The sequence below is a fragment of the Wyeomyia smithii genome, chromosome 3, assembly GCF_029784165.1.
Source record: "Wyeomyia smithii strain HCP4-BCI-WySm-NY-G18 chromosome 3, ASM2978416v1, whole genome shotgun sequence".
NCBI classification, from domain to species: domain Eukaryota; kingdom Metazoa; phylum Arthropoda; class Insecta; order Diptera; family Culicidae; genus Wyeomyia; species Wyeomyia smithii.
Genome location: NC_073696.1, coordinates 96,100,817 through 96,115,908, shown reverse-complemented (window position 1 = coordinate 96,115,908; position 15,092 = coordinate 96,100,817). Strand labels below are relative to the sequence as shown.

General features: G+C 36.8%; 4 protein-coding genes across 9 annotated transcripts in view; 3 read left to right on the top strand and 1 right to left on the bottom strand.

Moving 5' to 3' along the window:
* Positions 1-1,968: 1,968 nt before the first annotated feature.
* Positions 1,969-4,258, top strand: LOC129731118 (zinc finger protein 250-like). The gene is made up of 3 exons (XM_055690886.1): positions 1,969-2,272; positions 2,332-2,468; positions 2,522-4,258. Exons 1-3 carry the CDS (start codon positions 2,156-2,158, stop codon positions 4,068-4,070), a joined length of 1,803 nt encoding a protein of 600 aa, XP_055546861.1. The 5' UTR covers positions 1,969-2,155; the 3' UTR covers positions 4,071-4,258.
* A 432-nt stretch (positions 4,259-4,690) lies between these two features.
* Positions 4,691-6,589, bottom strand: LOC129731117 (glutamic acid-rich protein). 2 transcript variants are annotated; one of them, XM_055690885.1, is made up of 5 exons: positions 6,431-6,589; positions 5,950-6,088; positions 5,703-5,894; positions 5,314-5,640; positions 4,691-5,170 (listed from the first exon to the last, which is right to left on the bottom strand). In XM_055690885.1, the coding sequence occupies exons 2-5, from the start codon at positions 6,058-6,060 to the stop codon at positions 4,871-4,873; spliced, it is 930 nt and encodes a 309-aa protein (XP_055546860.1). In that variant the 5' UTR covers positions 6,061-6,088; positions 6,431-6,589; the 3' UTR covers positions 4,691-4,870. The 2 variants fall into 2 exon arrangements, with proteins under 2 accessions (XP_055546860.1, XP_055546859.1); XM_055690884.1 differs by lacking the exon at positions 6,431-6,589 and adding an exon at positions 6,183-6,320.
* A 3,688-nt stretch (positions 6,590-10,277) lies between these two features.
* Positions 10,278-12,651, top strand: LOC129727777 (zinc finger protein 506-like). The gene is made up of 2 exons (XM_055685939.1): positions 10,278-10,686; positions 10,750-12,651. Exons 1-2 carry the CDS (start codon positions 10,558-10,560, stop codon positions 12,613-12,615), a joined length of 1,995 nt encoding a protein of 664 aa, XP_055541914.1. The 5' UTR covers positions 10,278-10,557; the 3' UTR covers positions 12,616-12,651.
* A 1,456-nt stretch (positions 12,652-14,107) lies between these two features.
* The window catches only part of LOC129727146 (choline/ethanolamine kinase), a 35,060-nt gene continuing 34,075 nt past the window's right edge, over positions 14,108-15,092 (top strand). For 3 of the 5 annotated variants that reach the window (XR_008728484.1, XM_055684656.1, XM_055684657.1), the window contains exon 1: positions 14,108-14,619. Coding sequence is in view for 4 of the 5 variants with exons in the window: in XM_055684656.1 (XP_055540631.1) it covers positions 14,599-14,619 (21 nt within the window). In the remaining variant the exon portion in view is untranslated. The remainder of the gene's footprint in view (positions 14,620-15,092) is intronic. The other 2 variants (XM_055684652.1, XM_055684651.1) reach the window with 1 other exon arrangement.

The window sequence follows — 15,092 nt, the reverse complement described above, 5'->3', positions numbered from 1 at the left end:
CACTATATCGAGATACATTCCGCGAAACTAAAACCAAGATGTAACGTCGGAATGAAAGATTTCAAACGGTTATACTGATGTAACCACATGATGGATCACAATAGTCAATATGTCGTTGGATTGATAAAATGATGGACAATTTTGTGATTCTTCAATTTTCATTATCACTTCATTGTTAAACAGTGAAAATTGAATAAAAGTTTCAAGGTCGAATTTTCACCAACAATATACCAGTCATATGCGAGCACGCCTGGTACAGACTTCATGAATAGACACCAACTGCCTGCTGAGATATCTTGTATAGCAGTGGCAAAAAAAAAATTGACAGAATCTCCCCGTCCCAATAGGTCAGCTAATGTTAGCTACCATGAGCCTAGAATATTTTGATGTCTTGAAGGTGAAGCTTTTTCGGAAAGTTCGTAACCACCTCCACTATCAGACAGTATTACGTTCTGCTGTTAATATATATGTTAATGTTAATAAAACTGATGTCTTGAAGGAGAATATGATGGCACAGGCAACAGCACTGCACCGAGCAATGTATGAACAGAACGCTGGTTACTCGTCGTCTATCAGTGCAGAAAAAGTCGAAATTCATTTTTGTGCAATCAAGCCAAGTGAACACTACATTGCCGCTGTTGACGCACAATGAGGCGTAGAACACAATCGAATTGCCGTTTGAATTGTCTTCTTCTTCCTCTTGTTTCGTATAGCAACAAACATCAGAATTCAATATGATTTTTCGGGTGCCGCATAATACGCTGCGCCGCAGGGGACAACAAAATTCGTTGTTTATTTTTGAGCTTTACACTCTGCTTTTTTCAGATTTATTTAAATAGACTATAAAAAACCAAAATGCTCCGTACAGATCTTTGAATAGGTAGTTAAACGAGCTGTACTGATGATTATATTTTACTAGCTAAATGAATTTAGTCTAATATGACAATACTAATTGCATCCCGCAGTGGCGGTATAGAGGAAAACCAAATTCATTTCATCTTGATATCAGAGTTCCGACATTAGTATTTGTATTTTTCAATTGAATTTTTTTTATTAGCATTTGCAAGAAAATATTATTTTCCATATCCTTACTTGTAATTGAACAACGCTGTGCAAACATTAATTGCTAAGGCTAATGTTGTGCATCACTAGGGCCCAGTTTATTTTCGAAGATAACGGACATATGACTTTCAGATATGATATCTTCGTTGTTCTTTGGTATCTTGAAACTGATTTTCTGAATCATTCTGTATACTGATAAAATGTTCAAATTGACCTAAATTGAATGTTAACATGTTCATAAAATTCTATGTCAGTTTCAAATTTTCTATGAATATTCATTTTCTACTAAAACTGTACTTCGTTATCGATATTTTTTCCACGAGCTTCTAACTGCAGGAAAAAAATGTATGTGACATCAGCCAGAATTTTTTCTGTTGCCAAAATCGAACCATGCCAAAAATGAACGGTTCTTTTTTCATGACTTTTTTGACTTTTTAAGTGGTCAAAGACGACCTTAACAGTAGAAATGGCCACCAAAGAACTGGTTTTAGTCCCAAGTCGTTTGAAGTGTCGCTTGATGAATTTGGGCTGACGACCTAGATACTTGATATTACCACCCGAACCAAAATACTTTCCTTTTGGAAGATGTTGAGCTTAAATTGGTTAAAATAAATCAAGCAAACTACAAAAGTAAAACGAGCTCAAATCAAACTTAGCTTCTAAATAAAAATATAAAATTATTGTAGTCCTACGCCAACTATACGGTCGTGTCTAGGATACCACCCTCCTACTATTTTTTCTCAAGTATTAAACGGAATTTGAGTAATGGTAGTTTGAACCGTTTAAACAGACTATGAGCTGAGGATGGTGTAACAATTTTCCGCAAAACCATTCTCCCGAAAACCTTTTGATTTAAAAGGTGCATAAAATCTACTCCATTCAAGGCAATTCAAAAAATACCCAATATTACTCACCTTTGGAATAACATTGTAACAGCGTGTCAACATTTTCAACGCACCTGAAAGCGCAAGTAAACAAAACGGGAAATCGGTGAAATAGAGTCAAAGTTTTCTAATTTTACGTCTGATTGCAAAATTCATTACTATTTAATCAAAAGTAAAAACATAAAAAAATCCAAGAAACCAACGTCTTCATGACTAATAATTTGTGCCGAATATGCACGGAATCGGGACGATTCTTGTTCTCGCTGTTCGAAACGAAGAGCACTGCGAATTTTGTCGAGCTTATTCATCATATTACAGGAGTTGAGGTAATTTAATCAGCTACTCTGTTACATAATTTCTCGTTGTAACGTATACAAAATAACAGATAAAATCAGATGATCACCTGCCGAAATCAATCTGCAGTGGTTGTTTCAATGATGTGGAGACTACACAATCTCTCATTGAGCGATGCAGAAAATCGGATAATATTTTAAAAAATAAGTTTCTGCAGAATGATAATGCGTGAGTAAAGAATATATAAGAGTAGCAGAGTGTCAGTGCTGTTTTTTTTACAGGGTATCTACCGAAAATGTTGACAAAAACGAAGAAACCAGTGAACCGCAGACCGTTCAATTAATAGATGTTTTCGAAACTGAGCCCTATGGCTCGGAATTAATTTCAACAGAAATTTTCAATATCGACGATATAATTGAGGAATCTGAGGTTGATGCTTTTGAAATAGACACCGAATCCCTAAGAAATGAACAACCGTTAACTGACACGGAAATGACGTATTTGAGCGAGCAGATAATTACCGATCAGACTTCTGAGCTTAATAATGTCGAAGTAGACAGGTATCCGGGTGAAAACGACGAGCAATCCGTTAGTGACATTGAACCGACTTGTTTAAACGACTTGATTATTGCCGATCCCACTGCTCAAGTTGCAGAAGATCAAGAACCCAATTACACACAATGTTGCGGTTGTGTCGAACACTTTTCCTGCTATGAAGAGTTGCAAGAACATTCCAAACTCTTCCATCAAGAAGACAAAGCAATATGTGGTCCAGTGCCGGATAATCTCATTGAATGTACCATTTGCTACAAAATGTTCTCTGCTATTTCCTATTTGGATGCTATGCACAGATTGAACGCTTTCAAAAATCGAATCGTTTCTGTAGGCTTTCCGGAAGTGATACAATGCTGTTCATGCGATTTCAAAGCCACAAGCAAAGAAGATATGTTGCAACATTCAGAGCTGCATTTAGGACAACGTATTCCAGATGATCCTTCAAAACCTTTCGAATGTCAATTCTGCTACAAACGATACAAGGAGAAACAATCGTTCAGTTTCCACCAGAAATTCAGCTACAGTTATAAAAAACAATTGATTGCGAAAAGGCGAGGATATAGAGCAGTCAAAAGGCGAACTGAAATTGAAAGTCAAGATAACAGCAGAAAATGCTGCGGTTGTTCAGCGGAATTTCGTTCTTTAGATTCACTTAAACAACATTCCCGAATGCATCATGAGTTGTACCGTAAAAAATCTGATACCACTAATCCTTTTGAATGTGAAATTTGTTTCAAGCAATTTCCAACTCTAGTCAGACTAGAACAGCATCGATTGGTACCGTACATTCGAAAGCACAAATGTGAGCACTGCAATAAAACCTTTCTCACATTGAATCTTCTTCAAAAACATATGCGATATCATGAGACAACTGAAAAGGAACCATCAAGCCGAAAGAAAGATTCCTATGAAAAATTTGTTCAGTGTGATAAATGTGGTAAAACTTTCAAAAACAAGTTCCTTCTGAAAGCACATCAGAAGTCGAATCATTCACATGACAAACCGTTTAGTTGTAGTTTATGTTCAAAACCATTCAAGAGGAAAGACACCCTGCAGAACCATCTGCGGGTACATACTAAAGAGCAACCATATACGTGCAAGCATTGTCCACGAAGTTTTGCCCAATTGATCGATAAAAACCGCCACGAAAACAGTCACAATCTTGAATACCCGCTACGGTGTTCGGTATGCGACAAAGGCTTTCCCATCGGAAGGCGCCAAAACCTGGAGCGGCACGAAAAACAGCATGAGACGGGTGAAGAATTTACCTGTTAGTTATGTGATAAAACGTTCACCAGAGTGAATCATCGTAACCACCATCAAGCCCGTCACGTTGCAATACGAAAAAAGTATGAAAAGTAAGTTTGAGAACATTGACCAGAACTAGACGTAGCAACATACTCTGTATATTTATAATTGAATACTAACAGAAATAAAATATTCTCGATTACCATTTCCGAAAATGAGTATATATTACTTGTTTGATCGTAAGCCTACCCGGACGAACACATACGATTCCTTATATTCTCTAGGATTCCTACCATTGGATTCGTGAGCGTCCTTGAAAAGGATTGAAAAAAAAAACCTCAGGAATCCCCGAAATATGGCTCTAGGATTCTTGAATAAGAATCGTGAGTGGGAATCCTCCGGATCGTGTTTGCGATTCCTTTCACGGCTCCGACACCGTGTTAATCGGTATCCTGGGGATTCTTACTCAGGATTCTCTGCGTGTTAGTAAGGGTAGCAAAACAATGAAGAATTCACCACCCACAAACATTTCTGCGAAAAAAATGTCAACCACAACATTACGAGATAGCTTAAGTAATAAGTGAATCGAACAAGATTTCTAACATAAAGAAACCGGAGTAAGATTTCAATAACTTCAATTGGAAGTCTTATGAATGATGATTGTTTATAATTTATTCTTAAGTTTTATACGATGATACCTAGGATCAAAGTAATTCTGATTGGCAAAACTATAGCAAACACAGATGCATTGTGTAGGTATAAGTTGTATGGTTAAAAGTTATAAAATATGAATCACCTGGCGTTTGCCGGGGTATTCTTTTATCATTTCACTCTTCTTCCTTAACTGCCTCGTCTTCCTCGTCGTCTTCAACATCATCGTAGTCATCATCCCCGTCCTCATCGTCTTCATCTTCCGTACCAGCACTTGCGTCGTTTCCTGTTTTGCGCGCGTTATTACGAGGAGGTGGTACACCGTGCACATCTACGTATTTTTCATACTCAGAAGCTGCTTTTGCCTCCAGTTCAGAAGCCCCGATCAATTCTACACGAACTTGTTTGGCTTGATCCAGACATTTAACTTTTACTTCCAGATATTCATCAGCTCGCTTATCTTCCCAGCATGAATACTGGAAATCAATTGAAAAACATTCGTTAAGCATACAAAGGAGTGCGAATGCTCATATCGTTTTTAGTTTTGTAGTACAGAATTACATGCATTATGTGTTGTGAGGTAATAAATGTATTATAGCCTGAATAGTTGCTTACTTACCACCATAGAAGATGAATACTGTGGGTTCTCAGTAGTGACAGTTGTGTCTCGAAGATATTTTTGTAGCAAACTAGATCCATCCCGTCGCCACAAACAAACCTGTGTGTTGTTAATGATACCGTCCTTCAGATCTCCTCTGAAGATATATAGATTCAAAAATCCGCATTTATCCGGAAAACTTTTCAATGGATTAGCTATTTTGCGCTGCAGTGGTTGTGGTTTTGACGACGGAACTGCCGATGTTGTCGCTTCTTGCTTGCCGGTGGAGGATGACGCCGGAGATTTACCTTCATCCTGCAATACTGATTCCGTCGTTGATTTTTTGGCCTGCAGCAAAAAATATTGAATTATTCAGAAAAATCAGTTCGGTATATTTTTTTGTTATGCACCTTTTTGGAAGGGACCGCGACCTCCTCCTCCTCTTCTTCCTCTGCCACTTCTTCTTCATCGCCATCATCCTCTTCAGATGTCTTTTTCTTGGGTTTCTTTACTGACTTTCGACCGCGTTTCTTAGCTCCATTTTTGTTTCCTGCAGTTGATTTTCTGGGTCTACTGGGACTTTTAACTTTAGGTTTGTTTTTCTATGATAAAAAAGGTTGTTATATTTATTCGTAGTAAATCTCGAAAAATTGTTACCGGATCATCTTTTGCAGGCTGCCAATCTTCTTCGGAGTCCTCGAAATCGGTTTCCTCTTCGAAGTCAGAGCCCTCTAGTTTAGTAGTAACTAATTCCGTTCGGCTACGCATGGTGAAATTTTGTTGGCGATCACTGTGACTGAAATATAAAATGCCGGGATGGTCGTTAGTAGTTGTATCACCGTAACAAAATAACAGAAAGGAGTTATTGGATTTATTCGTTAGTCAATTACCAAATGCAACTTTGGTTACAACTCTTGCAAACTACTAAATTATTGCATGCAAAATATTTTCTGTTTAGACTGCAAAAATACACGAAGTGCACTGTGTTCTCAGACCCAGAACATTTTCTGCAACGCGCAGAACCGCGTTTTACATTTATTCTTGAAGAAAAAGTATTGTAGCGTACAGTAATGAAATGTATTATTACAATGATAAAATATATAAAGTTTAAATAATTAATCAGATTGTGTATACCCACCGTAATTAAATGTTTGTTAGCAGCAAAAAAACGCTTAAGATAGTATGTCTTTAATTAAAATTATGTGAACTTCCTAAAAGTGCCGCTTCGAAAGATTTCAAAGAATTGTAGGAAAATGGAATCTACCAAACGTCATTTAACACTCAATTCACCGGCGTTAGTCGCAAGCTTCAAAGTAAGTCGAATACAATAGGTTTTCAAACTATCGTGAATTTCATTAGTGTTAGTGTGTTATTTATATAAAGACTGTACACTATAGCGCGGCCAACTTCTTGGTAAATTTTCGACGAGAATTGAAAATGGTCAGTGTCAGTAACTTTCCGAAAAAGTACCACGTATTTTGCGGTGAGCACAGAGAATGGGCAACCCGCATAATCAATAACCATAAACGGATGGTAATCCATATGGTTTAACGATACCCCATACAGTCGAAACTATATCCCGAACTAGTTGTTAGGCACGTTTTATGGTTATTGATTATGCGGGAATGTTTTTCATTGTAACCAAAAAAAAAACATGGTCGTTATCATGTTCTAACCTTGGTTTTAACAACGTTTTTTATGGTTGAATCCTCCACCGACAGTAATTTTACCATGTAAAATATTGTCAGTAACTTCTAAAGGGTTAGTAACGAAAGGCTTGAACTCAAAAAGCTGAAACCCGAAAGGCTGAAACTCGAAAGGCTGAAAAGTATGTATCATAACGAAAGGCTGAATGCACAAAAGGCTGAAACCACAAAAGGCTGAATGAACGAAAGGCTGAAACATGAAAGGCTGAAACTTTTGTAACTTGAATCACAATCGTTGAAAAAATCCGGACAGATGGATAGCAAGTCTTTATAAGGTGACAGAGTTCAATGTTTGAGTATTAATTGGTTTGTGCAATGGAAAATAATTTTCGGCGACATTTGAATACGCACTTGACTCTTGTATACGTTTCCTAGATGATTCAGGGCGAGATGGCCGAAGGCCTCGAGTGTGCACCGGCGACCCGTCGTCGCAAGCGCCGGCCACTACGGGGGGCAGCCCCCCGTAGAAATCATCTCTGTATAGGTTAGGTCTACTGACTCGTAGGGATGATCCCTAATATAACTATGTACAATAACAGGAAAGTTTAAGGTTATTTTGCAAAATACGTGTCAAATAAACAGAAGTTTGAAATCCACTGTGGAATGACTAGAACCAAGCCTTCTCTCTGCATTTCTTCGCATTTTGTTCCAAAAAGGTGGATGTTGGTCTTACTTTAGAAACATCGTTGTTCGAAGCACGACAAGGAACAAGATTTAAAAAAATATCTCTGATTTTGTGCATACTGATGAGCTGATTAAAAATAACATATTATTCAATGCTGCGCATCAGAAAGTTGAGAGTTTTTGCTACCTTGAATAAAGAGCAGAGACAACCCGAAATGTTGAGTATATATGATTATTTTTCATTCCGCTGGCAAACAAACGTATGAAAAATATTTTGTTACAAACGTATAATCCATATTTTGTGTTGTTTGTATATTAATGTCATAATTTACTCATAGCCCCCAGCATAGCCCTTGTTTGAACCCGCATAATCAATAACCATAACAATATGCTCAACAGCCTATTTGGGGCATTAAATGATATGGATAATCATCCGATTATGGTTCCAGTTTATTAGGTAAGTTGCTCGAGAGTAAAGTTATCCCTAAACACCATCCTCAAAATTACTTATCTTAAAACTATTGACCAGCTTATCCAACGGAGTAGACTCACCCAGAGTCAATGTGTATAAAGAGTCGCGCAAAAAGAAAATCTATCGTTTCGGCAACACAGTTTTTGTGCCGTTTGTTCCCAGTTCTGTTTTTCACCATGCATAAGCGAATATCATTTTTTGATATTCTTCACAGTTTTGAAAGATTACACCGGCGATGGTTTGTTAAATTTAACTGAACCTGTGTACAGGTTTAATGTTGGATTAAAATGTGTAGTTAAAACTTCGGAGAAACACATATTCTTTATCACGCTTAATTACAACATTTTTTATCCACTCCTAACATTATCACATTGTTTATTTACATTGCTCATTTGGTACCCTCGTTTATTACGAACTTTGCATTATAGCGTTCGCCATTATGGCTCGTAAAAAGCTGGGGTGACTTTGCGCATTTCGTTTGAGCAACTCGACAAAACTAAATGATCGCTGGGGGACGTTATGTTTCGTTTTCCGTATTTTTTTCGACTTTGCGGGTTAGATGAGCCGCCGCGCTCGTAAATAATAACTCATGAACTGAGCAACTCTGACTCAGTTTAGAACGATGTTCGTAGACGTCAAAAAATGAGTAGAAGTCCTTTTTGATTTTGAGTAACTTTGACTCACTTTTTGGGTTCCCTTCATATAACTTCTTTCTGAGTAACGTCGCATGTAACGACGTCCATTTTGAAAGATGATTACTGAAGCACATTCAGTTTGTGACAAATGTTTTTTAATTGTGTGCGCCCAGATGGCATTATAACAGTTTACTTTTATTACAAGGTAATTATTGATGAACATGTGGTGTCGTTTATTGGCCGTGGCGGATTTCTAGCCAGTAATGAAACTGAACTGTACCCAAAAAATGAGTAATGTCGTACTCAAATTTTGAGTAATAATGACTCATTTTAAAGACGCCTAGTGTTACTCAGTTTTGAGTATTTGTGAAGTTACTCAATTTAAGAGTTGTTCCACTTTTTACGAAAATGCGTCAAATGTTACTCATTTTAGAGTTATTTTTTACGAGTGTGGCAGGACAAATGATAATGACAGCTCCTTTTAAGCTTGAAGCATAATTGGGTTGTTTAGCTACTCACGGATTTCCGATTTTTATATTTCATCTGAAAGAGTGTAATTTTCTGAGCAAAACGTGATTTTTTTAAACTTTATATCATTATTCTTCGATTTTTAAATGAAGAATAAAAATTCGATAGAAATTTTTTTTAAATCACGTTTAACTTAGAAAATGCAGATCTTTCAGATGATATAAAAAACTGATATAGCTAAACAACCCAATAGAGATAAGTGACTTTTCACCTACGCACACTAATGAACGTGAAAACTCATGTAAAGTTGCTTTTGTTTCCTCCAAACTGTAAATCATCGCATCTCGTTGCTCCAACTTTTTATCACTTTTCACTATTTTTGGTCGATTTTGGTCAGCGGCTTCCCTCGATTCATGATCACGAATGAAAAATTCATTCAGAAACGAGTTTATAACTTATAATAAGTATTCAACTGAATATTTGTCCAGCTGCCAAAAACATAGCATAGCAAACAAAAAGGCGATTTGTAAATACTTTCCTCAACTAGGTGCACTAATACATTCGTACGTAAAAAGGTCTATTGCCAGTATGTGACCTACTCGAAAATAGCGAGAATCGTTCGAATCGAGCTGCGCAATGCTATACCCCTGGATTATGTTGTAACGCTGGCTTCATCTGTCATTTGACACAGCTGGTAATAACAGTGAAAGCAAGCATGCCAGATTTCCGCGTTTTTACAATTATTGAATTTTTGCATTGTTTTTAATTTTCTAGAAACGTTTGGTATATACTTTATGGGATTTATTCAACATAAATGAATATTTTTTTATTTTTATTTCAGGCTTAATTTTTTAACTTTGGCTTTGAAATGTATTTTTTATTTGCGACTGTTTGGCAGTAGAAAAATTATTATAGCGTTCAACTATTTCAAGAAAAACTGGCATCTCTAAAATATGCAAAACAAATGTTTCTGTTAAACACAGGCCTTACACGCGCCTATGTTTTTGCACTGGGTTGTATGTGACTTTTTTGTGGTTCCATTTCCATTTCGAGCCCACTGTGGTTCCAATATTTTGCTTGTTATTTTTCGGTCATAGAAAAATGGCGTCTTTTCATAGGCCTGGTTAAACATTGCCAAGTTTCTCAGCTTGTTTATTTTCTGCAGTGCAATGTTTTTTAGTCTTAAAAACTTACGCTTTTTACCAGTGAATGTAAATTAAAAAAGTACTATCCTTCAATGATTTGCAATCATATTAAAGTTTTGAAAACGACAGATACAGATAAACGGATAAAATATTGATTGTGTATATGTAGAAACAATTCAATGGACTGATTTCTCAATTAGAACTATTAATCTACGATGGAATCCTCCGATATTTGTCGCGTTTGCATGGACGACGATCGGGAAAACTTTAAATCATTGTTCGAGGTGACTGCAAAATCCAACCTAACTCCCGCAAAAATGATAGCTGATGTTGCAGAAACTCAGGTAATCTAAATTGAGTCTATTATTCATTGCGCTTATTGGAAAAATAAAAAAATTGTATTGCAGATTGAGAAGGATGATGGCCTACCGGAAGTCATATGCAGTGAATGCTTAGCTGCTATAACCGAAGCACACAGAATACGATCTAAATGTCGGAATACCGATAGAAAGTTGCGAAAGATTTTAAATTTTGGTATCAAAAATAAACCATTCATAGAACCAGAATTTGTGGAGGACTCTGAAATGCTCCTGGACAACATGATACCAACCGATATGGCAGATGAACAGTGGACAGATGCAACCATTAGCAAGAACAATGACACCGTTAAAATAATTACAACAGAGGAAAATTCACAAAAGGATAATCATTTAGAGATTCTTTCTATTCAACCAGTGTCATTCGAGCACAAAGATCATGGTTTAGAAGAACTTACTGTGCCACTTATAATCAAACAAGAAGATACACAACATGACTCTGCTAGCTTAGATGAAGAATATCTTGTAGAAGAAATTAAAGATCTACCAGGTCTCCTTAAACATGTCCAGGTTATAAAAGCACCAGTATCGTCTCCCAAAGGAAAAGATTTAGAAGAAGCCGTTATAATGAACTCAGATGAATTGTCTAATGAAGAACAACAGATTGATATTAATTTTCCGAAAATTGAAATTGAAGCTTTAGATGAGGAACAATATGAAGATTATGAGGCGATAGATGAAGACCTACATTCTGATCTACAGCAGGAAGATACGCGGCCACTTGATGACGCTAGTTGTTGTGGTTGCCCAATGGATTTTTCCTCCAGACAAGAACTGGAAGAGCATTCTAGGGTCGTTCATTTGCCAGAAAAAGATGACAGCGTTGCTTTAAAAGATTGCTACACGTGTGATATATGTTACAAGAAGCATATATCTCTTAAAGCTTTAGAATATCACAAATCCAATAGATTTAATAAAAAGATGCGTACCTGTAGACTCTGTAATTTGGTTTTACAGAGCGCACGCAAACGTCGACAACACGAGCAACTGCATAAAACTCTTCCAGAAGACTTTGAAATCAAATGTTGCGGTTGTGACCAAGCGGTTTTGTTCAAAAAACTTGGTATCCATGCCGAGAAGGTCCATAAAATATCGGAGAAGGTTTCACGGTCGAAGTTTGTTTGTGAGGTCTGTTATTTGGACTGTGGATACAAGCATAGGTTGGAGAAGCACCATTCCCAAAGAGAATTGTCTGTGCTGCATAAAAAAAACCCAAAGCAACTTAAGCTGAAAAGAAAATTCGTGGCCCAAACTGCCCACATAGATGGTAAGCAACGGTTCATTTGTGATATTTGTGGCAAACATTTTTCCACAAAAGGTAACTTAAAATCACACCGGTCACTGCACGTAACAGCTGAAAAGCCTTTCAAATGTACGATATGCAAGAAAGAATTCTCCAAGAAAAGTAACTATAATGTACATCAGCTACGGACACATTCTACAGATAGTCCTTTCAACTGTGAATTATGTGGTAAACGTTTTAAATGTGACGTTAATCTGAAAAACCACCTGAAGGTTCATAGTAAACAGCGGCCATATTTATGTTCGTACTGTCCAAAAGATTTTGCGCACCTCTCCGACAAACGGAGACACGAGATCGGCCACTCAGGCAATTATCCCTTTAGATGTGAGCTGTGCAACAAACCGTTTACTAGAAGAACAGCGCTTGATAGGCATCGTGAGTCTTGTAGTAAACGCTTCGCGAATCAAAAGCGGATAAATCCATTCCAACAGCTTGAAGAAGGTGTTGAAGATCCGAACGCTAAGTCAAGCATGTTGTGTGATCTCTGTGAGGAGTTGCTTCCTTCCATAGACGACCTTGCTAAGCACCATGCGGAGAAACACATCGAAACGCTGCACGAAGGATCGTATGAAGCAGAGGTGGAAATTGAATAAACAGTGCGTGACACGAGAGATGCAACTTTTATCTGAGTTTGTGGGAATATTTTTTTCCTTGTGAAATGTCCTTTTGTATGCGAATTTCCGTAACTATTGTGTCGGTTGAAAAAAAAAATGTTGGGTTCCAAAGTCTGAATTAAAAACGATTTCATTATAGTTTCGATAATGTTGCATATTAGTGGTGAATGACCACTTGTGTGATATTCTCGTGCTCATCTCACCAGAACACCTAATCTCACTCGCCAGAGTGATTCTAACAACAATTCTACAAATTGTACGCAAAATATAGAATTACTTGAAAAAATGGTAACACGAAGTCAATTTTAGCATCATTTTCTCGTACATATTCAACAAGACAGAAAAAGCAACAGGGATGTACACCAGTTATAACACAGAATTCGACAGAAACTGGAACAACTGTTCTGTGCTAATGACAAATAAAAATAACCTGGTCACGAATGACTGCAAGATATTTAACAAATCAAAACAATTTATTGTATGCAAATTAGCAGTGAAAACAACACATTTCGAAGTTTGTGTTGAGGCTACCACCTTAACCAGGTGTTTTTTTTTTCCCTAAACATGTTTTATTCTAATGTTCTCAACTTTGACTATGTTGTACTAGTTTTTTCTAGAGAGTAGAAAACAGTAAGAGACAACATCGACTGCACAACTGAGTTGCTATTTTACGTGCAATTTTCTAGCAGCCATTTTATTTATTTTTTTGGTTGTTTTACGTGCAGAAGTTGTTTCAATTTTTCGCACTCTATAGAACATTCGAACATTATAGAACACATTCGAAGCGATGTAACATAAAATTATTATTTATCTTTATAGTCAGTAAGTCAGGAATTAGTTAGATTATTGCCCCTATCTTACAGGTAGGTCTAAATCCCTGCGAGTGATAAAAATACTTTTAGGATATAACTAATAATAGAAAAATTATAGTTCAAGTATCGCGTTTTGAAGCAATAAGGCTTTGACAATTGAGATACTTCTCTAAAAATAACTGTAAGCTTAGATCCATGTTGTTTGCATATAACTGAGTATTACACAGACGAGTTATTATCCTGAATTATTCAATTTCAAATTCGAATCCTATTTTGTACAGGTTTTATAATATTTCGGCTCCCAACTAGCAAATTACACATTTACTAATAAATTTAGGATATCGGATGTGAAATCTGAACAATGATATCCCAGCTCACCCTTTCTAAAATAAATGTATGATTAGTAATGACATCGTTATAACATATAATTTTAAACTAATAAGCTAAACTTTCAATTGCCAGCACTGCCATTTTCCAGGGTCATCATTGCACCAACACAGTTGCTTTCAAAGGGGGAAAAACTGAGCGTAGACTTATTTTCCACGTATCACCATGCACACTGCACGGCTAGACCATGGTGTGATGTCTTGTTTTCGGCCTCTCTCGGTTGCGTGGTAGTGGTGTAAACGCAATTGAATGTTATATCGGCCAAGAAAGACTTAGCGTGCCTCAGTTGACTCAAAGCTGTCGTCGTTATTACTTTGCGGTTGATTGTGCGCTCTGTTGCAGCAGGATTGCCCAGTTCTTGTGCGACTTTTTCTGTTAAGCGATTCTTCTTATATATTTTATGGCCCAGTGTTATGCGGAAAAGTACTAGTATCACCACAGGAGAATTTAATACGTCGCGGTGGATCATATCGCGATTAGTGATTGATTACGTGGTGATTTCGCGCAGCGCACGAGGGTCGGTGCATTTTGTGTTCATGGTTGCATAGAAAAAACAGTTTTTCAAGAGATCGTTCATTCAACGAAAATAGATTGTGCAAAATTATTATTATTCCCATAGATGTGATCCGGAAAGAACGTCAGAATTTTGTGATAATAAACTAACGACAAGGAATTCATTTTTTTTATTGTTATCAACTGCTGACCATTTACTGATAACAAGCGACTAGACTAATTTAGAGGGACATTCTCCAGAAAATTAAAAATGCACTCTGTAATGATGAAGGTAAGTCCATTCACCCGCAAGATTGACACAGTTATAGGTTGAAAATATGCTTTTTGAATATTTTTTAAAGAACCGTAAAAAAACTTCGGTTTTCCAAGTGATTGCTATTGCTAGGAGAAAGGCAAAAAATGTCCCATGAAAGCTTCAAATCGACTTGGAATAATAGAGATAAGGCATAACCCTCGATTGTCGATGTATCATTTCTAGAAGTTGTTGGAATATTTTATTTATATTGTGACCCGCCTTTAACATGTTGAAAAAAAATGAGGATGCCGCTCTTTGTACAACGCAGCTGTTATGTCGTAAAACTTTGAAGCAGCTGAAATCAAGTATTGCGAAAAGAACCTTCCAGATATGCAGGATTTTCAGCAACATATGTTCTGCTTATTCAGCTTTCGTAATATTACGTCTCTGCATCGGTGAAACACTTGTACTGTACCATTTGCATAAAAATTTGTAAATTTGATATGTAA